Source organism: Coturnix japonica, chromosome 2, assembly GCF_054131305.1.
Source record: "Coturnix japonica strain WE chromosome 2, WE-NBRP24, whole genome shotgun sequence".
Lineage (NCBI taxonomy): Eukaryota > Metazoa > Chordata > Aves > Galliformes > Phasianidae > Coturnix > Coturnix japonica.
The window spans coordinates 16,126,431-16,152,246 of record NC_140664.1 but is presented as its reverse complement, the minus strand read 5'-3'; the positions used below and the strand labels follow the sequence as shown (position 1 = coordinate 16,152,246).

The 25,816-nt window shown below is 37.6% G+C and overlaps 1 protein-coding gene across 2 annotated transcripts in view; it reads right to left on the bottom strand.

Annotated features, from left to right (window-relative positions):
• RSPO2 (R-spondin 2) overlaps positions 1-25,816 on the bottom strand; it is a 92,728-nt gene that overhangs the window by 22,588 nt on the left and 44,324 nt on the right. Inside the window, exons 2-4 of one of the 2 annotated variants that reach the window (XM_015856160.3) lie at positions 22,058-22,246; positions 12,747-12,890; positions 10,835-11,023 (exon numbers count right to left, since the gene is read on the bottom strand). In XM_015856160.3, the coding sequence (XP_015711646.1) occupies positions 10,835-11,023; positions 12,747-12,890; positions 22,058-22,246 (522 nt within the window). The remainder of the gene's footprint in view (positions 1-10,834; positions 11,024-12,746; positions 12,891-22,057; positions 22,247-25,816) is intronic. The other variant, XM_032442879.2, reaches the window with a different exon arrangement.

Here is a 25,816-nt window from a genome sequence, read left to right as displayed (position 1 = left end):
TATTTATTTTGTGGAATAATTAAAGATTACAAAAGCAGTCAGATGTGCTTCTTGCCTTATGCCAGTCTTCAAACAATGAAAACCTGCTGGCGCTTCTCTTGACTTCTGTCCGTAGGCATGAAAAAGCTCTCACTCATCTGAGCTGTTAGAGATCAATAGATACTCATCTATAGAGCAACACTGACTTATTCCATTTGAGTGTCTCATACAAAGAGTCTGTGACTGCTTTGTGACCTGGAATCACAGGCTGAGATAAAATTAGCTCAAGACACTGTAACAAAAGAGGTGGGTTTTCTGTACTTTCAATAAATAGAAGTTTTGTTTTATTCCCTCAAAACATAATTCTGATGTTGGAAGAAAAGTAGGAGAACTAATATACTAATCTTTCACAACATACTCCACCCCAAAAACATTATTCTGGGAAGAATGCATGAATCAATGTTTTTTAGAGTTTGAAATTTTAACAATTACTTACTTAATAAAATCCCTCCAGCTGAAAGAAATATTCAGCATGTTATAAAACTTCTTATGAAACACGCTACCCTTCTTTGGGCATCTCTACTACTGAGTTCTGCAAAAAAATATAAAACCCTGTTCTCCTTTTCATTGCCTTAGCTGCAAGAAAAATGAACCTTATTTCAGAGGAATTTTCCATTTATATGTCTAGGACTCATGATCCACTGGCTTCCCTTGCTCTCAAATGAGGTATTACAGCCTACGCTCAAGCTGGCACTGGATTGCAGAGCCGATTAGGGAAGTCTAGTGGCAGAATAATCGTGTACTGAGTGAGTGCTGCATATTACAGCTGATAGCATCTATTCTTATATCCTGTAGAGATCCTTCAGTGATTATGAAAAACTGATTCTGAACATTTCATCAAAATGTCAGTATTTTGTATTATAAAACAGACACAGTCTGTGATGTTTTTGAAACCAACTTCCTTTTGCTTCATGACTTATCCCCCTGTATCTTGCCACTGTGCTTTCTTTTAGCCAGAAACCTACTACCACCTATCCCAGTTCCCAACCAGAGCAATGGTTTGAAGCCTGACACAGGACTTGCCCAGGAGATCTTTTTCATCTGTGGAGTTTTTATGGTCCATACATTTCCTCAGCCATCAGTTCCCAAACACAATATCTTTTCTTCTGTTACAAATACACTCAAAAGAGTTATATCATACATACAACTCCTAGTGCTATATGGCAAAGTTGTGAACTGACTTCTAGCATGTCTCTCCTGAACACTCTTTTGCAATGCTTAATATTCACTCTTTGTATTTTGCCAAATTGTGGGATTTCTTTGCTAGGCCTCATAAAAGTCATTTCTTCCAGTTCAGATGTTATAAGGAACAGATGGTAAATCAGGAGGTAACAATCTAATCCACAAATTCAGAGTGAAAATACAGTGCTGGAATTTAATCATCTTTGTGGTAGTTTAACTAGCTGCGTTTTAGAAACTATTTAGGCATTTGTCATCTCAAGTAACAGATAAATAGAGCAGATTTCTTTGTATTGGAGATACCATAGCATCAAAGCTAAATAAAATATACCTTCAAGGCAACTGTGCTAGATCTGACCAAAGCTGCCTGATATACACTTCTTGGCAAGAAATAAGATTGTATTGTGTCACTCTAAATGTAACAAAGGAACAAAAATAAGTTTGACTGTTTTCACAGTTTTATTTCTACCATGCTGAAAGTGCTCACATAAATACAATTGGCAACTCATTCAAGATGTTCACATTTGTATCTAACATATAAGCAGAATGATTTAAGAGCTGCCTGTCATTTTCATCAGAAATTTATTATAACACGTGCCATGGTGCTATCATAGGTTATTAACATCACTAGATATACTGGTGATCTTTATGTTACATGATAGTGCAACTCAAACATAAGTTTTTGAAAGTCATGTCCCTTGTTTGAACTTTTTAAACAAAGTTCTAGATAAATCTCACATGACATAAAGCAACTGCTCTGGCATGTATCCTACTGCTGCTGCTCTCTGCAGCTAGATACCTGCACACTCCTCTGAAGAGCTCAGTGTCAATGCATGCTCTCAGAAAACAGACAAATACGCAAGTAGCCAAGCTGACAAGACTCTACAAGAAAAGAACACCTCCAATGAACACCTCCAATGAACATTCTTAGCAGACTGTACTATTGAATACATGAATTGCAGACAATAGGTGTATAGAACATAACACTGAAGTTTTATACTTGGAGGCGATAGGCAGTATAAGCATAGCCTTAATTTGAGCTCTGGTTTCCTTGTATTTGATTCACTCTTTGTAAATAAATAGAAACCGATATGCACTCATATTAAATGGTTAAGAACATAGCAAATTCTTATAGATCATCAGACATTTTATATTTTACTTTCGTGAAACTTCAGAATTAGTTATGTCATTTTAGGTACCCCAAAGAAATAAGTTTAAGAGAGAAGACTGATTGACAAAACATAAAGGAGCCCTTCTGGGGAGCAAGCATACTGACTGCATATTGTTTCAGACATAGTACCGCTTCTATGCCTGATCATTTGGGGCAAAATTTTATACTGACTCAGGCACAGTTCTGAACTACCCCGGTGGTATGCGATGCTATTTTACTTGTTACTACTCATTTAAGACTAATTCATTTCTACAACTACATTGAAAAATGAGTTAAACCTTATTAAATTATTAATGAGAGACTATAATAACATGAAATATCAATAAAGAATAGGGAAACCCTGTCCATTATTAGCACTACTTGCTTTCTATTGCTTTTCTTCTCTGTTACTTATAATTAACAGTATCCAAGCTTTCCAATCTGAGGTAAATATGCTCTTAAAATACATAATCACAGCCACCATTTTGCTCCTTCTGTGCATCTCATAAGAGGCAAAAATGCAGACCTATCTAGAAGCAATCAACAAATGATTTCCACAGCACATCCTTAAAAAACAGTGCAGTTGACTCCAGGGGTTTAACCTTGGTGGTGATCACATGAGAGCAGCTGGGGAAACTGCTTCTCCACCTATTCCCTGTTGGCCTTCCCCTTTGACTCCTGAAGCCAGCTGGTGCAAGCTAATTTAATTAAATCTGACCTACAGCAGAGCAATAGAGGCTGTTGCATTTATAAATTGAACAGTGTCCCCTTCCAGAATTCTGCAAGCCTCTCTGTAATAACTATTTGATAGGAATGAGACATATAAGAGAATGAGACCCCCAAGTTAGCATTTGCGAGCTATGCATCTCTATAGAAAATAACAGTTCCTAATCACAAACACTACCTCATGTCCTGAAAAATCTGCTTAGCACAATGCAAGACCTAACAAATCCTGTCTCTCAGTAGAGGCAATCAGCTCTTGAATAGCATTACACTGACATTTTTAAACTGTTTCAGTTTCTGGAGCTCCCTTACTCAGCACACCACTTCAAGAGCCTATGAACTATCAACTGCATATCACTGTGCCTGATGTGTATCAGACTTTCTCAGACCCCTTCCTCTCTCATTCTTTTTGCTGTTTTCTTTACTCTCTAGGTTTCAACTACCTGGCTGTGGGACAGAAACTAACTATTTCCGTCGAATTCAACCTGAATCCATGAGGCCTGTGTCGTGAGTTACCTTAGGCTGCCACTAGCTATGAAGCAAGCAGGCTACAGAGCACTCAAAATGATTCTCCAGAAGAAGAAAGTTATCGCAAAGGGTACAGACAGGCCATCACAATCAAGTTACAGAAGCACGATGAGCTCTTTGCTTAACAGACAAGCAGCTGCAATTAGCTGCAGGTACCCTGCTAGCCAGTTAGCAGTTGGTGTATACCTGGATAATTTACTTTGCATTGGAAGTGTGCACACAACTGTGGCTCAGCTGAAGAGTTTTAACTACTTAAAATTATGCTATAACTGTTGGCAATTACATCTGCATCCAAAGAATCTTATTTCTGTCACAGCTGGTTAGAGATACCAATCCAATCTTGGAGGCAGGGCCCAACACTGACTGAGAGTCACACACATTTTCTTACAGCATTCTTTATGATGAGGAGGCAGACAGTATCTAAATATTGCATATGTAAATGCCATGTGCATTATGGTGAAGTCTCACTACTCCAGTCACAGTTGCTGTTGTTTATGGAATAACACTTCCAATACCTGAACACTGCCATTGTTAGCACTGCTGGAATGATGAACTGCACTGAAAAGGAGTATCAGAACCACCCAAATATGCTGTCAGAATATGGTCCTGTACCAATGTTGCAAAAATGAATAATATCTATATAACCCAACATGTTTATTACTTTAGAAGAGACTGACTTCTGTGTGAGGAAAGGCTTAGTGAATCCTGAGAGTCCTTAAAAATGATCAGAATGCTCTGCAGACATACCGCACCTGGAGCAGACACATCTCCAGATCTGCCAAACCCAGGACCATGGTCTGAGAGAGAATATGTACAGAAGCGTGCCTCACTGATTGATCCCTAGGGAGGAAAAAGTAATCTCAGGTAGGTGAACATTTGCAGGTTTCTCTGCTGTGACTGAAACTAGCAAATACTGTACTGTATAAAAAGGTACTGCCTGGCTGAGAAATGAGAAAGCATATGGGTTTTTCACATACAGGTGAACTGTATTTTCAAAATGAGCAAGAGACAAAACCAACAGGAGTTACTTCATAAAGGCATGGACAGTAAAATTTGTCAGGTACCTTTTATGGACAAATGCAATTTATGCACTTGGATCAGCTACAACTGTTTCCAGTATTTGTATTTCCATGTGGATTAGCATCTGGCTCTCTTTTCACGTTTTAAACAATCCTGAACTGTGTAATTGCCATGGGACGGCTCTAACTCATACTCTGGTTATTTACGAGGATTTGCACTGCCATTTATTCAGTTATTCATTAAAAACAGATAACTCCCATAAGAGCTGCTGCATCAGATGATACTCACGCTACTTCTGAAATACATTATACTTAAGGAAACATACATGTTGAAAGTATTTATCTGGCCTACGATACAACAATGACAATAAGTAAATTGAATGTACAACTTTTTAATGATTGGAAAAACAATATGAAAGCCTTCAAAGGAAAAAGTTCCCTAAAAGTTCTTTAACTAAAAAAGAGGAGTGAATTATAATTTCTACTGAAAAGGGAAAAACGTGTTTTAGTCAGCACGCCAATAATTCACTGACAACCTTTTGAAAATAAAATGAAAAATTATCTAGCTGCAATATGATAAAACAATGCATAATGGCCAGAATGAAATGTCCAGTCAAGGCGAATAAAACTAAGATCCTGCACTCAAGTATATGTGGTCCATTATAAGGCATTCATCAGGCACTAGAAAACTAAAAAAGAAATCAGATGTCTTGAAGGATATCTCCTTTAAAGGTCAGTCTGTTCAGGTAGATTTTACTTCTAGCCTTATAAAGGTACACGCATTTTTTAGCTCTGGCTAAGTCAAAAAACTAAGACTCTTAAAAGTTTTAAAACAAACTTAGCCATTCACTAAATAAACAAACAAAGCCAGCCTAGGTTTCACTATAACAGCACTCCCTCTGTGGAGCCAGGAGATGGACATGGCACAATGTCATAGAATCACGGAATCATTTGAGTTGAAAAAGGTGTCTTCAGGAACCCCTTTCAGCTTAGGACTTTCTACGATTCTGATGCTAGCCTCTACTAGTACGCAATATGCTCCATTTCCTAAACCACAGAGCATTTGTTGGATGAGTTATGATAAAGGTGCAACCTTTTCTATCTCTCAGAAAGAAATATTATAGGAGTCTATCAGAAGACTTGCCCTTGCTCTACCCTCATTCATAGAGGCAGCTTTTTCATCTTGGAGGTCAATCAGGTTCAAGCCCATGCTCGCTTTAAGACACCACATTTGAAAACACTTTCTTGTCCTTCATTTGCCTGCAAGCAGTTATCTTGAAGACTTATTCTATGATTTCCCAAGAAGTGAGGTAAAGCTTGCCACCTCTTAGTTCCCCAGGCCTTCCTCTCTGAAGATGAATGTAACATTTGCCTTCTCCATGTAATTATTAAATAACTAAATTAATAGCCATGTAACCATGTCACATATCTTACCTTGAACCTGAAGGACCCACTACCATAATGGTTGAGCTCACTCATAAAATGCAGAACTTCACCCATCAAAATGAAAGCAGAAGTGACATTCTTTTTTTCTATATAGATATGTAGAGATTTATGAAGGATGGCTAGATCAATTAATCTTAAATATTTTGTGTGCAAGGTAAATTTTAAAATAAGATTTCATAGACTAATTCCATCAAGTATTTCCTTGTTTATATGACTAAAAAACACATTGCTCTGCATGAAAAATACAGTTCATATTAACTTTTCCATGCCTATCTTACAGCTAAAACATCAATATTCTTTTCCTGTTTTTTTCAGGAGTTAATAGATTTGTTATTCATCCATCAGCACTAAGAACATATATGCTCACCTTTCAGCATTAATACATCTTAGTTTTATTTACTGCTTAGAAATGTAAGTATTGAGGAGTACACTCCTCCAATAACCAATCACTAATTTTCCTATCCCAGTGGCAGGAGGGAAAAAGACAAACAAACAAACAAACAAAAAAACCTGCATAGGTTTGTTTGTTTCCTGCTGTATTTCAGTTACTTTGTAATGCACTGTTGGTAGAGGTACACCATCTAACTTTTGTCTGCAAATCTATGAGGCATCAGAAGAAGGCATAATCTCCAATACAGATTCTTACATGCATTATAAAGCTTTCGAGTTTCTTGAAAATTAATACAGCCCTTAAAAAAAAAAAAAATATATATATATATATATATATGAAAGCAACTCTGAAACTAACATGGAGTACTATATCTGCATCTCTACAGTAAATCTGCTAGTTTTACAGTGCTTTCTTAGACTGCTATACTACGTTAAATGAAGTATACATCATGTTACGTCTCTTTAAGAGTGTGAGGCATTTAGCCACAGACAGACAAGTTAACAGATCAAATAATAATTACATAAACTAATAATCAGAACTTCCAACTAAGCTTTGATTTTGGGTGAAAGATTCAAAAGCATGAAACAGTTAGAATTATACTTCAAATACTAGACACACACTGCATGTTAGTTAAACTTAAATGATGAGGAGATCTTTCTACTATAGCAAATAAGGGAAAGACTTGGTTTGTTCTTTTTCCCTTCAGGCATTCAATCTAGCCTCTCTCTAACTGGCATTAGGAGAGATAGGAAATTCTGAAATCTAGTCAGGAAGAACAGTATTCTTTCAGTCCAAAACCACAGCATGTTCTGCTTCTCACAGCCACAGGTTCATTCAGGTTGATCTCCAGTCCAGCTTCCTGATCTCAGAAGAGTCATGACCATTCAGACCAAATTGTTCAGGGCATTGTCCAGTTAGGCACTGGAAACTTCAAAAGATAGTGACTGCACAGCCTACTGGACAAATCTACCTCAGTGTCTGACAGTCCTCAAGAAGAGAACAGGTCCAAGAACAGCAAGAATTGCTTTTGCCACTCAGGCAAACTGCTCTTGCACCAATATAGCATGACCAAAATGGAAACAAACTGTGGTGGTGATATTTATGGAGTCCAGTCTCTAGTATAGCTCTAGTATTGGCTCTCAAAAGGCAGATGGTGTTTGTAAGTACTGTGAACTGAGACTGTACAAGTGTAATATAGAAAAGTGCATCTTGGCTTACAAATTTCTCAAGATTGCATGCTTTAAGGGAGATGCAGTCAAAAAGCTCAAACATAACAGCCTCTCTTATTAAAGAGATCACTTACTCTGGTGCTGCATTTATTTTGAGCTCTTTTGTAATTCTCTTTTGGAAAAGAGAGATTCATTTTAGCTGAAGGAAACCTCATGAAATTCAACACAAAGTGCAGAGTCCTGAATGTGGGAAGGAAGAAGCTCTTGAAAAATATACTGGCTGAAGGGAAGGCCCTGAGGTGCCCTGCTTAAAACTGAGTTAAGTGCAAGCCAGCTGTATGCCATGGCAGCAAAGAAGGCAAACAGTGTACTAACAGTATTAGCAGGACAGCACAGAAGTGATCATCTCCTTGAGCAGTGAGTTGGAATAAGTGACCTCTCTAGGTTCTTTCCAACCAGTACTATTCAATGATTCTATGACTAAGTGTGCAAGTAAAAAAATTTTATTAGCCTCTCCTGAATAAAACCATCTTTGTATTCAAAGAGGAACCCAAATTTCCTTTGTCTGATTACAAAAGAAATTGAATGTAGTTAGCATCAAGCTTGGCAGGGGAGGAGGGGATGACAAGGTCGTTTTTGACCCTTAGTAGTGCATGTTATCAATTCAAAGCCATAATTTTTAACACATTCACTCTCAGAGGAAACATGTTGTTTTAAAGAAGGAAGCATCCTGATTGGGTGTTTTTACTGTTGCTGCGCCAGAAGTGTTTTATTCCTTTGCAGCAATCAGATAATATAAGCTTTCAAAACCAAATCAGACTGCATAAAGTCCATCAAGTTACATGTCTGTGTTGAGGAAAGAACTCCCTCCTACCTCATGATGTTCTCCCTTTCAGTATTAGGAAATTAATGCAGACATATCTCATCCTCGTGTCCAAAATAAACATTCTTGAATGACACACTGATTCTTACTAGAAATAACATTTTTGTGTAAAGTAGTATTTGTGTATTAGACAGCTTGAGGATCTGCAGCATTGTGGAATATTAGAAGTAGAAAGCTGTTTAGCTTGCCTTTGTAATGCTCAATACAAAACATGAGTACTGCAAATACTTGAAGGGTACAAGCAAAAGAAGTCTAAAGAAGTAATTTACTTATGTGAACTTGGGTAGCATGCAAAAAGGAGAGGTAAAAAGTGAATATTTGTACTAAGCATGAAGAAACTTTTAAGATAGTAACATGTATTTACCCATACTTCTGCTTGGTAATTTCCCCATTCCCTGTAACCAAATTGTTCTTTAAATAATAATAATAATAATCTATTTTTCTTTCTTTTTGAGATAAAGACCGATCAGAAAGAGACCAACATATGTAGGAGGTGTCCTGAATGATCCAAGCCATCCTTTTCTAAGTCTAACCCTTTTCTGTATGAGTCATGTCACACCCAAGCCACAGGGTAGCATACATAATGCTAACAGATATACAAATGTGACAATCCCATCTGGTAATAACAGTGAAATCAGTTAATACTGACAATAAGAAAATATTACAAAGTAACATATCTACTTTGAAATCACGGAGAGTATCCTCTTACATGTTGCTGGCTTCAGTAGGAAAGAAGTGAAATCATCTTTCACTTGCATTCCAGCTTGCATCTCTATAACTCTGCACATAATAGGAAAGCGATAAAGAATTCTTCATCAACAAGATTTGTACTACAGCCATATGGCCAGATGGGTAACATCTTAATCTCTGATAAATATGAAACTGAAGTGTTTAGTAGGAAAACTGAATTTAACTCCATTTCTTTTGCAAATATAAAATGGGTTTCAGAAGTTTTTCTGTACTGTGGATTATAAATAGCAACAGTAAAATGTACATAAATAGAAAACATGCCAAAAGCACTTTATTTGACCCTGTTCTACTAAAAAAACATCCTTACTTCCTGTGCTCAATTTAATCCATTAAAATCTGTGAGTCTATATACCGAGGAGGTTCAGATGAAAGGATTTAACGTAACTTCTCAAGAGATATTTCTAGGGATTATGGTTCTTCGGTCATTGAGTGCCACTAACTGCATTTTCTCTGATTTCCTCAGTTAAAAATGTGAATTATGAAATTTCTAACATTGGAAAAATGCTGCAGAATCTCTTCTTTAACAGAAACAATCTAAAATCCACTTGATTGAATTTCCCCATAACCAGCATCACTGCTTCCTGGTACTTCACCATGACTGAGAAAGTAGCTAAGCATTTTGAATGACTAAAAAGGTGGCCTGATAGCTAAATGAAATTTGATAAACATGATTATAGACCAACCGTGTAGAAAATCATAATTGAAACAGACAACAAAGTAGGAGATAAGACATTTGGTACAGTAGCAATCATCAGCGTTAAGTATGGAGAGTGCAAACCTGCACTTTTGTACATATTTATTTTTTATCTCCAAAAATGCCATCAGGGAATTCCAGGTGGTGGGAGAACAGGAAAGGACTAGAATCCTCAAGATTTATGGGAAACCAACCTTTCACTCTCAATTTGTATTTTCTGATCCACAAAACTGAAGTCTTAGAATCTTATTTCTTTATCATCATGTTTCTTCTTTAATCAGCTTGTAACAATTGCCACAAGCAGGTCACATGCTAAAAACTGTATTGTCTATCACTGCTCTATTCATTTCAAACTTAGCATAGTTTGGCTCTGACCAGAACAAAATATTCAGAGCAAGTAACATTTTAGCTAATAGTTCCAGCTAACAATGCCGTGTGTAACTTTCTTCATTTAATTTAAATACCCATAACACCAGCACTGCAGTTTCACCTGCAGGAACAGTTAGACTCATGACCTTTCCTGCAGTGTGCAACACAACTAGATATTCCACAGTCCCTACAGTTCTTATGCTGCAGCTCGAACTATAACATGTTCTTTGATGAGATACCTCTTTAAAAAACCACACCAGGAAAACGGTTTCACAGTCCACTGAGAGACTGATCATTGCTATGCTGAGCCTTTCCCTCAAGTCCTGCTGCAGAAATTAGGTTCGCAGCAGCACTACTGACCATCAGCCTTGTCTAGCAGAGCAGAGACAGGATTTCTGCTTGAGCTGAGATGAAATAGCTCTGTTTTCAAGTCAGAACTAGGATTTCTGTTAAGGAATGCTCATAAAGATTTTTGTGGCATGCTTTAGGCTTACCTCCTGGACAATGCCTCACAGCCATTTTACACCGTCTGGACTCTGCAATGGTTGGGCATGGTATCGTGTCTTTCGCTGGCTTCTTCACAATTTGCCTTGTTCTTGTTTCCAGGCCCCACTTAAATCCACATGTTTTATTATTTCTGCTGCAAGTTCCCCATTCACTCCACTGACCAACTTCACAGCCTTCTGATAAAGCAAAAGAAAACCTGTTAGATATTCTTCTGATTTTCTCCATCTCTTTTAAAGATTTTTAATTAGCAAGGACCACTAAATTAGAATGTACTACTTAAAAGCTCTACTACTTACTGGCAAAAACATAGAAACAAAATATCTCACAGAATCTGAAAGAATCTTTTCAGTCTACATCACCCCAAGCATAAAACAGTCACTATCAATCTGCCCATCTGGACATCATTTCAGCCCCAAAGCTCTCCTCAAATTCTGAGATTGATTTTTTTTCCTCTTTTTGATAAATCCTACTCGTTTGCACCCAGATGCGTAAATCTCACGAGTTTACATTTCTAGGTCATGTTCATCATCAAAAGGACTTTTTCTAAAATGAGGAGTCTGTGCTGGTAGCTTCCACACCTCAAGGTAAAACACCAAGTTATGAGACTCACAAAGTTGACAGAGCTGACTCAAAGTTACAAAGTAAATTTCTACCAAAAAAAAAAAAAAAAAAAAAAAACAGAACAAAAAAAAAACAAAAACAAAAAAACCCCACTTTCTGTTTTACGTTTGAAAAAAATAAAGTCTAAACTCAATGCTACAGATTTTATAGAGCCTGCAAAGAATTATCTACCCTGTTTTGAAACAAGAGAGTCAAAATATAGAAGACCAACTTGAGTTAATACTTCTCACTCTTCTCTATATCATCTTTCTCACTTGTCTTGCATGTGGATGTGACCACCTACACATATTCCTGCTTACAGAACTTGTACGTTTTTAGTTGCTGCTGGGGGGTTATTTTTGAGGGTTTTTTTGTTGTTGTTATTTTATATTTCCCCCTCCACCAGCAGAAAAGTGTCAGTTATAGAATGAATGCCCAGTACAACGTGTGATACAATGAGCAACCTAGATGGGCTGCTATATCCCACCCCTTTGCTTCCCTGTTACTTGCGAAATAGAACAGGGGAGAGCTGTAGAAAAAACAAAAGTGACTCTGAAGCTCGGATAATGCTGAGCTTCATGAAAAGGGCATATGTTCAGCCTGCCCTGTGCCCCTGGATTCTGGACTCTGTGAAAAGAAAAAGGAGCAGGTGGCTTATATGGAGGTGAAAATCCAATGGGCATTCAAGTTCTAAGCAAAAAGAGGCCTTCCTGACATCGTACAAATTCTGAGTTACAGATATACACACAAGGTGATTTACAGGACAAAACTTCAGATGCTGAACAGCATTCCCAATAGTGTATTCTTTCAAAGTTTGGAAGAAATATATATATTATTTGGAGAAAGAGATCAAGATACAATATTTTTGTGAATATTTCTTAATAGGAATCACAGAATTATTAAGGTTGAAAAGCTCACTAAGATCATTATTCCAACTATCAACCTATCACTAGACCACGTCACTCAGTGCCATATCTACCCTTTTCTTAAGCATCTCCAGGGTTGGTGACTCCCACACCTCCCTGGGCATCCTGTCCTAATGCTTCAGCACTCCTTCTGAGAATAAATTTTTCCTAAACCCAATCCAAACCTCCCATTGTACTACTTGAAGCCATTACCTCTTGTCTGATCACTGCTAGCTGGGAAGAGAGGCCAACTCCCACCTCACTACAACCTCCTTTCAGGCACTGTAGATGAATTACTAAGCATCAGCTTAAAAACGTTGTTATCAGTGTTCAAACCTGTACACTTGGCAAAAAAAAATTGGTTTCAGCAGCACTACTGGGCTGGAAGACTCACCCACACACTCCATGAGCTCTTCCAAGGCAGCAAATCCAGGCGGGCAACCTCTGAAACAGCGGCCTCTGTGAGAGTAGAAGCCAGCTTTGCATTTGGTGCAAAAGTCTCTGCTGAAGCAGGAGTCGCAGTTTTCTATTCTGCATCCTGAATCAAAAGGATCATAAGGAACAAAAATACTGCTAAGTTAGGAGAAGATTCAAATTGAAAGGATTTGTAAAGGGATAGAATAACAAGATCTTAAGTACCACATTGAGATATATTGCCACCCTGAAATCTATCCACTATTTAGGAGAAACCAGTTAACTGTATCGCCTGTTTTATACATCCTTTTAATTCTATTTTCTAATTAAAAATGTTGATAAAGCTTCCAATTAAATGGCTTCTGTGCTGATTTGATCTTTTTGTAGGAAAAATGCACATTATTTTCCAGGTAATAAATATTAAGGAACATAAGACAAATGGGTTATTTTGGGAATTAGATCTGTGCTACATGTATTGCAATTGATTTATTATTTATCACTGCAAGCAGGATACAAATTTTTCTCTCACCTTTTCTCCTATAAATAATACATGAAAACATTTAGCTTTGTTTGATTTCTATATCTACACATAAGCATTTCCTAACAGGCAAAAAACAAATAAATAAATAGAACTGTTCTGGATGTAATTTCACTATTATCAATGAAGTCCGTGCATAAAAAATAACCTTTATTAGATGACTGAAAGAGAAAGCAATTAAAAGAAGAAGAAGAAGAAGAAGAAAGAAAGAAAAAAAAAAAACAAAAAACTGTTGCCTTGTAAAATACTGAATTTCACTGATAATTCTGGATAAATATCCTCCACAGTAGACTACAGAGTCGGAAGCAGACTATTCAGAAATTTCTTATTTCACACAAAACCACAGAAAACTTGTAATGAACTAGATATCAACAACAATATGTACACCTGTAAACAGAAATACAGAAATACTTCCATGGAAGGTTATGGAAGTCTCTCATAAATACCTAAAAAAAAAAAAAAAAAGAAAAAAGAAAGACTGGAAAAACTTTCAAAAGTAAAAGTCATTGTATCTGAAACAATAATAAACACATTAGAGCTTGTCATTTTTATCTATTCCTTAAGTAAATTTGTCTAATTCGTGTAAACTACATTATCTGTATCCTGTCTTCAGCTGAAGTTACAGCAGTAAGCATTTGTTACTCATTTCATGTAATGATGTACTAAATGTTTTGGTCATTTGCGTCATTCCTTTTTCATTCTTCTCCAAAGCCAAAAGAAAAAAACCAACAAAAAAACCCAACAAAAATTAACAAACCACAGGGACTTCCGAAGTCGCCAATAGGTCTCCCAGCCCCTGCGCTGTAAATTTAACCAATCTATGAGATGGATTTTAATATTTATTCATAAATTTGAGGAGGTAATAGGGTATACCACAACAGAAACTGGGTGTTGGTGACAAATTGTTCTGTGTAGAAACTAGACTATTATTGCACTTTCCAAGTCAGATTTCTTGTGACACTGGACAAGAAATTAGGTATCCTGCATAGAGGGGATTAAAAAAGAAACAATTTCAAATGATGGTACACCTTTGGTGTAGAAAGGACTCACAAATCAAAATTTGAAGTCTTCCACCGCCAAAGATACAAATTTCATTGTGTAGAGACAATCACACAATCCATTTACTAGCAAATCCAGCATACAGCATTTCTGAAAGGGACTCCCAGAGCTTCTGTGCACACCAGCAGCAAAATTCTTACTCACAGCCTTCCTATAAGAAATTCCCAAGATTTACCATTTCCTTCTCCCGAGGTTTGCACCAGCCTCCAAAGAACAGAATATCAGTGTTCATACAATAAATACTTCAAAAAAACTTCCCTAGGTGAATGTTTCTGCAAGGCAAAATGATAAGGTGAGCTGTTCTGCAGATGTACTGCAATAGTTAATTGCAAATCTGGTTTGTTATACTCCACATGTACTGCAAATATTAATTGTGATGCTTGAATCAAACATCCACTGAGTTTAAATATTCAGAAAAAACATTTGCCTCTTGCACACCCACACAAGGCGGTTTGAAAAGACTTCAAGGTTTTTCCAAACCAGTTAGTCCAATGATGAGGTACAGAACACCAACATGAAAAGAAAAATTAGCATCATGCAACCCTCCCTCACATCCAATTGACGCAAATATATTTTTGAAGCAGTGCTTTAACTATTGCTTTCAAATTACGCTGGAGAGTGTTGTGTTTAAAGTCTATGGCATTTGAACTCTTTGAGATGGAAAAGGGATCAAACAAAGAACATCACTGCCTGATAACATATAAATACACTTATAAGGTGAAATTTTGCCTTGCCTTATACTGGGGATACCCTACATAAAACAATTGCTATTTAATAGCCCATGTGAATATCCTATACTTAAACACTGAACTACTGACTCAGTCTTCTACCAGTTCCTTGATCAAACTTCAAATTCCCATCCTATTTGTATCTTTTGCTTTACTTTCCATGGGAGTTTTATTTTGTGTTACAGAAGAGCCTTTGCCATGACAATTATATTTTGGAGACAAAGAAGGGGCTCTTGGGATAAGATTAAGGTTTCAAATATGAAACATCTATTATTTAGTCTGTATAAGATTATTACCTATAGATCTAATTGTACCATTAAGATTTTAGACAGAAGCAGTTTCATAAAGGAAGAAAACAAATAATGCACAACCTCCAGTATTTTTCAGAAATGCTTTTATTTTGTCTCTAAAAATAAACAGAAACTGTGGTCACTATAGGCTTCCTAACTGCTGGGAAATTTTGTAAGTAGCAAGAAGGAGGAGCCTAGAAGTGGATGCTTTGGAGATACAGAAGGCTGATGTCAAGAAGAGAATGAACTGACTAATTCAGTAGTGCAGAAGAACCCTAAAGAACAATCACATACCTTTGCAAGGCCAACTGTACTTGCAGGACAACAAGAATCTAGGACACAATCTTCAGAATCTGAGTGAAGAAAAGGGGCTCCATTGCTGCTGCTCCCATCCAGCTAGCAACAAGAAGTCTGTAGGTTAGAAACCCTACATCTTCTTTCCCATTTACTCAATTCTCAGTGGGTCTGCTTCCTACCACTCCCAAATCCCTTCTATTCCTGCTCAACATTGTGTCTCCCTACATCCCACTCGAACTAGCAGTCTACCACTACATGGCCAGGACCTCTCAGACTCACTATAGCACTCTCACTGTATCTCATCTAACATAGTTTTCTCTTTTCTATTGTTTCTACCTTGGCACTCAAAGAGAAGTTAAATTATTGCTTCTGTCCTACCAGTTGAAAGGTATAAAATATACATAAGATCACACGAAAGCCAGACATCTTCCTCTGCTACCATCTTTATATGTCTGGACTTCAAAATGCACTCAGTGAAATCTGGTGTTATGCCTGATTATCACACTCTATTTCTAAACAGATGGCACTTTTTAAAGTGTTATACCATATTCCCACCAAAGCTGTATGTAAATGCTGCAAGATTCTGACAACACTGAAGTCCATGGCAAAGATCCTAATTGCTGCAGCCAGAGCAGTTTTAAACTACTAACTTTTTTTATACCATCAGATAGACCACAGCCCACTATAGTTACCCTAATGGACAAAAGAGATACAATTTGTCATGACAAAAATGCATTTGCAAAACAACAAATGAAAAACCAAACAGTCAGAAAAGCTGACTTTCTACAAGTCTATTTTTGATCACAAACCGTCACAGGAGTGGTTGTGAATACACAGCCCCATGACTTCACCCCTCAGGGGAAAGGGTGGAAAGAAGCCACTACTTTATTGAAGCTAAAATGGGCTCAAACTAAGTTGAAGTGCGCTGCTCAAGTGCCTTCAGCAGTTAAATGAAACAAAACTAAACAAAGACTTATGCCTTCAATAGAGCTCTGAAAGTTTGGTTCGTTATACAAAATATATACTGACTCTGATGGAAAGTCTACTGATACTGTGTAATCTGTTAATTTAGCCTAAGAATAAGAGCTTGAGTTAAGTGACATTTCAGTACAGCACAGAAGTAGATTATGTCAAAGGCCTTCCATGCCTGAGAACAGCTAGAACATACTCAAGAAAGAAGCATCACCATCGCTCCCTCCATGATTTAGTACTGAGCTCCCACCTAAACCAATAGTAACGAGACCAACAGAACCAGAGCATCAAAATCTTTTTGTCCTCTGGAGGAAGAAAATCTCTCCCTCAAAAGGGCCCTTATCAGAAAAGACTCCTAAAACAGAAATTTAAAACAACTTAGACTTTGCACTTAGACTACAGAAAGAGAGTAGCAAAAAAACCAATTAATTCTGGACAAAACTTAGAAACCAAACTATCCTTTGACTTCATTTTCAGTAAGCCAAGCACCCCATGGCAATTTAGAAATAATTTTCTTCCAAACTGATTCTATTATACTATTATTTTATGTAATAGTTATGAAGCATATATCAGTCAAGATTAGAGAAAACAATCTGTTCTAGAAAAAGGGTACTTAGCTAGTGAACAATAAAACATTTGATTTAGGCTTTATCTCATTTATACTGATGTGAATAGTGACCATGTATATCATTACAAAAGTATATCTAATTGAGGTGGATATCATTTCCAGTATTTATAGGGGCACTACATAAATGGTTCGTTAAAGAACTCTGGTGGGAAGCAGAAGCCTAGATTACAAGTCAGGCCCAGAATAGAGATACAGTCTAATTAAATGAACTACAGTCATAAAAAGGTTTCCCTGGCATGTGTTTACTTCCTCACAGTCATGGTAAGACAATTCTACTAATTCTTCTGTTATAATGAGCATTAAACAATTGACAGACTCACCTTTTAAGGGGAAAAAGTAAAAAATCAAAAGCCTGGGAACTCAGAATATAAATTAAATTTTGACCCAGGTACATTTGTTTTCTACGATTAAGCAAAAAAAGCACCCCTGTGAATACTTAAGTCTTTACTGCAGTTAAAGTATGATGTTGTTAAAACAACACTGTCCCTCCACAGTACATCTACCACTAACATTTAAGATGTTAGAATAAGTCGAATGGTAAGAAAACATAATACCTTTGAAAACCAAACTGAAGCATAAAATGCTTCAACTCCTACTCTCACCTTTCTTCTGCAGCCCTGGTGCTACAGTCTTATCCCCAGGCTGCCATCCTGACTGGCTGTTGGCACTCTTCTTCAGCTAGTAGACATTTCAAAAATACAGCTGGACTACACATTTCACAGGATCCTAGAATAGGTTCGAAGGATCCTTAAAGATCATCTAGTTCCAACCCCCCACCATGGATTTCATAATTCACCTTGAATTAAAAGGCACGTGGGTGGACAGACGGAACAGTGAAGAGCAGGAGATATGGCCAGAGCTAAAGTAAGCTTTGATGTGAGTAGTTCTTGTAGAGAATGGAGAATTAGCCGAGTGACTGACAGATGAGGGGAGATTTAGGCTGAATATAGGGATATGGTTTTTACTATAAGAGTAGTGATGCACTGGAACAGGTTGCCCAGAGATGTGTATGCCTGTCCCTGGACACATTCAAGATCTGAGCAAACCATCTAGCTGTAGAAAACTCTGTTCATTGCAGAGGAGATAGACTAGCTATCTTTAAGGGTCCCTTCCAACTCAAATGATTCTGTGATTCTATGAAGAAACAGAGACCAAAGTGTCAACTGGCTTTAAGGAATCAATCAGAGGAGGAAAATCACAAGCAAAAATGCTTCAGACTACAAGGTTGCTAACAAATTCCCAAGCAGTAGAGGCTTCAGTAGCAGAAGGATTTAGGATTAAAACTAGAAATTCTTTTCGAGCTGCAGCTTTGGCAGTGGATGAACATGAGCTCTGGAGAACAACAAATGCAGCTTCTTGCCAGTAATCATTACCGAAGTTTTCCCCAGATCTATCATTTCACAGAGATCAGTGCTTGGAATAGGAAATGCTGCTCATAAAATACCATAATGGGGATTATTATTATTTTAATAAATTCACTTACTAAACACTTAATACATTTCTATTATGTTCTAATCTTCATGTATTATTAGTTGAGATCATTTAAACAATTGCCAAAACCATTGTGGTTTCAATTAGTATTTTACAAATATACAACTGCTATATTAAGTCTAAACTGACTACAGTTAAGAAATTTTTAAATGAAAGCACTATTAAGACTTTTTGTTGCCAGAATGGTGGAAGGATGCTATTTCATCAAAATACAAAATAAGGTCAAAAATTAAAATAAATAAATAAATAAAAACAAAATAGGAGAAAGATGCCTGATGCCTATACTGTAAGAATAATAATAAATAAATAGCCTCTGAGCTTCGTATGTTCTGCAATATTACCTAAGCAATAGTTAAGCCATTACATATAATTGATGCTTTGTTATTTTGTAAGAAAGCTTAAAAAAATCATTACCTTTCTTTACACAGGGAATTAACTGCACGTGTTTCATAAATACTGGATTGACAAGCCAGCTATTACAAGCTTCTTTTTATCTTGTTTTCAATGAAGGCACATAGAACAGCTAATGACAATTTTAGAAATGTCTGGTCCTCCCACGAGGAAAGAAGGTGAACATAAACAAATGGAGTAGCCAACTCAAGCTGAAGGGAACTGTGATTTCTAAACTGTTACTGTGTCTTCCCCCTAGAAGCTTACTAGAGACACTGACCAGGTTGAAAGGCTCAAGATAGGTTTGAGAGATTAATTAATCCAAAGTTGAAACAACCACAGGGGTGACAGAGTTCATTCTATTCTTTTATTCAGATTTATTGTTTTGTTTTTCTCAGAAGATTTTTCCCCCCCTTGTTGAACCAGTTTGCTTCAAACTTATTAATTATTAATATAGTTTAGAACTCCAATTGGGTGTTCTTCGAGAGGAAAGACTCAACACTTTTCAGTTTCATGTTCAAGTGTTTCTACTTCAGTGTTCCAGAAGAAAATAAGGTCCAGCAGGAAGCACTACATAGATTTCTAGGGAAAAGCAGTTTAGAAAGTACATGATTCACTGTTACTAGAAAAACAGTCTAGAACCATTCAGCAAATTCAAGAGACACATACTGCTTACATGTAGAAAAGAAAATCAGCCTTGAAATTCAAAATTTCCATAATTTTGAAGCTGTTGCACTTGGCTGTAGTATTTATTGTGTTACGTTTGGCACCAACTATGTTTGGCTTTCAAAATCATGTCAACATTTTCCATAAAAATACGTTCTATAGCTTCTTGAACAGAAACGGGCAACTGTTCCAGTAATAAAACATTAAACAGCTTTTGTGCCTGTAAAGGCATTAATAGGGCAGAAATCATTTCAACCTAAGTAATTCAAGCCCTGTAACTCCCAGACAGATTTTAACTGAGCCAGAATTTTTATTATTTTTAGCTGAGATAATACTATCTGAGCAACAGTCTGTAACAAGCTGTAACTAAAAGTATCTGACATCAAGTAGGAAGAAACCTATTCTATTTTTCAGGAATGTTTATTTTATCTCAGCTTGAATCCACAAAATGTCCATGTCCACAATGCAACATGCGTACCATGCAAGATCACCAAGCCAAGAGCAAAAACGCAGATATAATTTATAAATACACCAGTTGGCGATCACACCAAAATAAAAATACACAGCTCAAAAATCATTGGAGGGGAACCAGCACTGGTCTGTAAATGCAACTGTGTAATTATTATTCTCAGAGGGAGAGACTGTCAAAAGCATGAGGGTGAGTTAAATATCCAGCACTCAACACATGCCAATATAGATTGGACACAGCCTCACATTTGTGCTTTTCAAAACCAATCCTGTAATTCAGGGAAAAAAAGCCACTTTCTGTAAGTGGTAAAAATGTAGAATAAGTGGTATTGAATTCACAGTGCACCTCTTGCAAGCTTTTGGGTTTTGGGAGATAAATACATTCATCTATTTCCCAAAACTGTAACAATATTCAAAAACATGTTCATGTTGCCAAGCTTTTACAACCCACTTTCGAAAGGCTGAAAGCAGACAAGTTGCTGAATTCACAACCACGCTATGAAAATTAAGGCCAAGCTCCTAAATTGTTTTACAGAAGGGATGCATAAATGCTATTCTGCTCTCACTGACTTCTTCATCAAAACCTAGCCACCTGGTACAGATTAGGCAGCGCTCAACAGCATTACCTATCACAAAGTGAAGAATACCATATCCACTGCACCCACAGAGAGAACGGGGAGAAACAGGCGAGATGTCATTACGCCGGCTGGAACGTGGCCAGAGCACGGCAGTTAATGCTCATATTCCAGCCAAAAGTGCCACAGAATGACCTCATAGGCCTGTCAAGATTATGTGTAGTCTGAAGGACAGCACCCACTTCCTCAGAACACAGTGCATCCCTGTGACATGCTGCAGGACCCATGGGAGAGTTCCCTACATTTAACGAACGTCTGATTATTTCAGGAAGCAAAGAAAAGCTGTTTCTCACTTCAGGTTCTTCAGTTTGGTGACCTAATTCTGGTCAGACTACAACACATGAAAAAAATATGAATTAGGGGTGGTAGCAATGATTAGTAGTCCATATGGGTAATCGTCCACATATGAGCATATGGAAAAATCGATACAAATAGGCACAACTGCCAGATAGCGGTAAAATAACACGCAGATATACCAGAGCACTCATAGGTCTTAACAGCCATACTGCTAGGCACAAACATGCAAACAAGGAATCTTGTTGCACATTAGCAGGTTGTAAATTTCCAAATAAAATGCAGCACTAACAGTGAAAGGTTGTTTGTTTGTTCTTAATAGTACATCTGTTTTATTAAAACAGCAACACTTACATATTAAAACATGTATGGTGTGAGGTGTCTGGTCACCCAAAAATCAAGTCGGAACAAAAAGCACGATGAGAAGCCCACTCATATCCCAGTGCATATACTGGGCTTGTAGCTATGTGAAGCATTGTTAATTATATGCTTAATTTTTCCTTATTTTCATATAATGGGAATTATTTTTTAAAAACCAAAAATAATTGCTTAAATCATAACTCTTTCCTACCTCCCTTTTAATTAAAATAAAAGAAGCAATAACAACAACAGCTAGGTTAACACAACTATTTAGCCTGCTGAACACAACAGATCTAAAGCGTGAGCTTAGACATTAGCAAATAAGTTTTTATGAAGACCATGACTTCTATAAAAATATTATGTTCCAAAACATATCGCCTCAAAAAACAGAGTGTGAATTATGGTTTCCCAATAAAAACTGCATATAAGCTTTCAAAAACATCAACAAAACAAACAAAAAACCCACGCAACTCACTTGAACATCTGTTCATATCTGGCGTTCGGAGTCCATAGTACCCTGATGGGCAGGAATGCAGGCATTCACCATACTGTCTCATTCCTTCTCTTCGTAGGAAGAAGAATAACTTGTGCTGGCATCTGATGCATCCATTATCCTTTGAACAAGACAAACAGCCTTTGCAAATTGGATTTGATCCATAGCTAGCTGCAAAATAAGAGGATAAATTACACTTTAGGGTCATTTGGAAATTATTTTGGCTGTAAGTCCTCTTTCCTGTAAAGTGTTCTCTACTTCATGATTACAAGTAGTTTCAAAAAGAAGGCTCTGCAAGTGTACTCATTGTCAAGCATCTGCACTGGGAAGTGGATAAAAAGAAAAGTAAACTCTGTATTTTTAACTAGTATGTACAGCAACTTAATGACCTTGATGCATTTTAAATAAAGGTACAAACAAGTGGCGACCAAGGTACATAAACTTCACAAGCAAAACATAAATAAAACTTGTATGCTCAATTCTAATTTGAAGCTGAGCATGTAAGTACAAAACAGATGTAAGATACTGGCAACTTCATCTATACACCTGGAATAGCATTTCCAGTGTCAACACAGATGCAACTTCTGACTTGTGAACACAGCAATATTAAGTGTAGCAAACTACAGAATAGGTACAACACCCATTACACACACATCTTTCAGGTATTACTGTAGTGCCTTCTTACAGTCACTTCTAGGTCTTTGTAATAAATATAAAGACCATTATTTCCAAAAAGATAGAGAATCTGTACATTTATTTTCTATGAGACTCTACCCAGAATGAACTGAAAACAACATGCACAGACATCTCAGAAGAAAGGCATTTGCATCTGATCACCATTTTAGGTCATAGAATTGTAGAATCACAGAATGTCCTGGGTTGAAAAGGACCACAATCATCATCTAGTTTCAACCCCCCTGCTATGTGCAGGGTCACCAACCACCAGACTAGGCTGCCCAGAGTCGCATCTAGCCTTGAATGCCTTTGTGGATTCACTAGCTGTTATGTTTTCAACTAAATGTACTCTCTTTTTCATGACTTGAGTGATAGTGCAACAAACTATGGCTGTATCTTTCTCTGCCCTTATGAGCCTTTAATGTTCTGCCTTCCTCCAGCATCAGGCTGCACTGCACACAGTCAGCTCCTTCTCAGGTGCTGAGTCAGCACAGCAGGTTAGCAGAGGAATGAAGGCTCAAGATGTTCCTGAAACCAGAATAACTTAATAGGTCTTTCTTAGATATTAAATTGGCCACGGGATTTCACAGAAGTCTGCCAGCTTATATCTAGTTTAATAGAAACAAAAGAGAACCATTATGCACTATGCCTGAAAAGGGAAAAGTCTTTGAGGTGTCAAGAGCTTTTGAATAGAGGTCATTCTGACAGCAGCTGGCCCAAAGAGCAAAGACTATGTTTAATTGCTGTATTTTAAAGTATCTCATAGTATCTATGTCCTAACATAGTACTCCAATAATTTTATCTTACATGGATGTATAAAAGCTGACTTCACCAGCTGAGCTGGGAAAAGAAGAAAGGAAAAAGCCCACCACCCTCTGGAACCAGTAGCTGATAAGCTTTACCCTCACCTTCACACATCTGCACACCACATTCTCGTTCTGCGGCTGCTCCCTCCCCCCACTACCCTACGTCTCTCCCAACTCAGTATGGCAGCGTTCAACTCTTATCCAGTGCAGAACACTCCGGGTGGGTGGCGGACAGGACAAGTAGCCAAGTGAGTGGTGGGAAGCTGCTCAGCCAGTGGAACACATGAGTGTGGAGTTCCCTGAGGCCAGGCTCGCATGCTGAGGTTCTCTTGATAGGAATAGCATCCTTATCCTCTCTGGTATACATACTACTAAATTCTCACACCCATGCACCCACGGCAAAGACACATCCTACAAGACCAACTGCCTTAAATCCCTGAACCTGTGCATACATCCTGTTGCACCCACTCTCCACTCTCTCTGACACAACTTCTATGGTTCATCTTGCAAATACTGTCATTCTTTGAAGATGTACAAGAAGGAAACAGGTGATGAGCTCGTCCTGAGTGTATCCCTCCTCTCACTGTCACAGAGACTGCTTTTCTGTAACCAGATCAAACATAGGACTGTGTATGCCAAAGCAATTGTTGCTTAACACATGATAAGACCTCCAATTCCTCTTTAAGTTTCCTTGAATCTCACCCTTAACAAATCTGTACCTCAAACTCATTCAAGGTTCCTCACAGAACCCTGTGCTTTAAGAAAAATAATAAAATGGACTAAAACAAAAGTAAAGTTACAGCATGCTTCCAGTTATTCACCACCACTCGGATATCTTTCTGGGGTTTGAAACAGTGGGAGTCAGGATCTCATATCCAGAATGATGTTTCTACCTCAAATATTTTTTCCTCTTTGTGCATCTGGAGCACCTGCACAATATTGGTATAAAACAAGGCAGCTTCAACTTCACCCATCTACCTGTGCAACTGTTGCTCCAGCGCTATGCTCTCTTCTGGAATGAACTAGCTCCTTCCACAACATAACCCAATCATGACTCCGGTGACAGTCTGCCCTGGAGAATCCTCCAGGTAAGCAGTGGGAAGACTGCCCAGCTCTGTCCCACAGCCCTCACACCCTTTTCTGGCAGCTGTGAGCAGGACCCACCCTTTACACTAGAGCTATGACTTTCATGAGCAGCACCCTGTACAGTCACACCACACAACATTAACAGTTTTCATAAAAAACACTATCCAGTCACACAGTAAAATCCTCACATTATTGCAGAGGCTTTGAACAGAGAGAAACTTATGTATGATTATGACTCAGTTCAACCACCCAAGGTGAAGGAACACAGCACAACAGGAGGGATAAAGCTAAAGGCTGCAGTTCTCAATAGTGTGGCCTAAGGAGCACAGATGACATCGGAGCAGACAAGCTTGTAGGATCCATGTAGGTCATACTCTCTACCCTCATTGAATTTCATCAGATTTTGACATCATGGCTACAGAACATGCCTCCAATGACTCCACTGTCCAACTTTCCTTTATCTATGATTGCACATGTGTTACTCTTTTTCCCTATTTCTGTTAAAATTTTGGTTTTTCATTTTTTTCCCTCAACCCTTCAATTGACAAGAAAAATTTAATTATGCTGACCTCCCTGGATTTCAGCCATAGCTCTATCCCAACAGACTCTCACATGTCATGGAGCTAACAGCATAAAATGGTCTTCAGTTATTTTACATTAGTCTTGCTCAGGAGATGATGGGTAAATCTTTCACAGCCTCACATAACACAGAATATATGAATGAATATGTAAGTAGCGTATATTTATCCCAAAATCTTAACTTGTGTATAGGTTCCCCGAACTGTCATATATCAGCTGGCCTTCTTTATCTCATGAACAACCTAAACAAATTTGTTATTTTTCCACTGTGTTTTTTCTTCTCAGAACACTGTTGCGAGGTGCAGCATTAAAACTTTTAAACTGCTTTGAAATCTTCATGAGAGGTGTTACAGACGAAGTACGTGTATTGCTACTTAAACAACTGATGATTAAACACTGATTTCAGATAACATGGAGGTCATGATGGTCACACTATGATGATTTTCCCCCTCGCTCTCCTATTTACTATGTTACAATAAAAACCTGAAAATGCATCAGGTATTTTTCTCATTTTTTTCACTACAGTAGGCAATAAAGTCAATGAAAGGCTATACAATGGTAAGGGAAAATAATATATGGACAGGGCATTATTTGT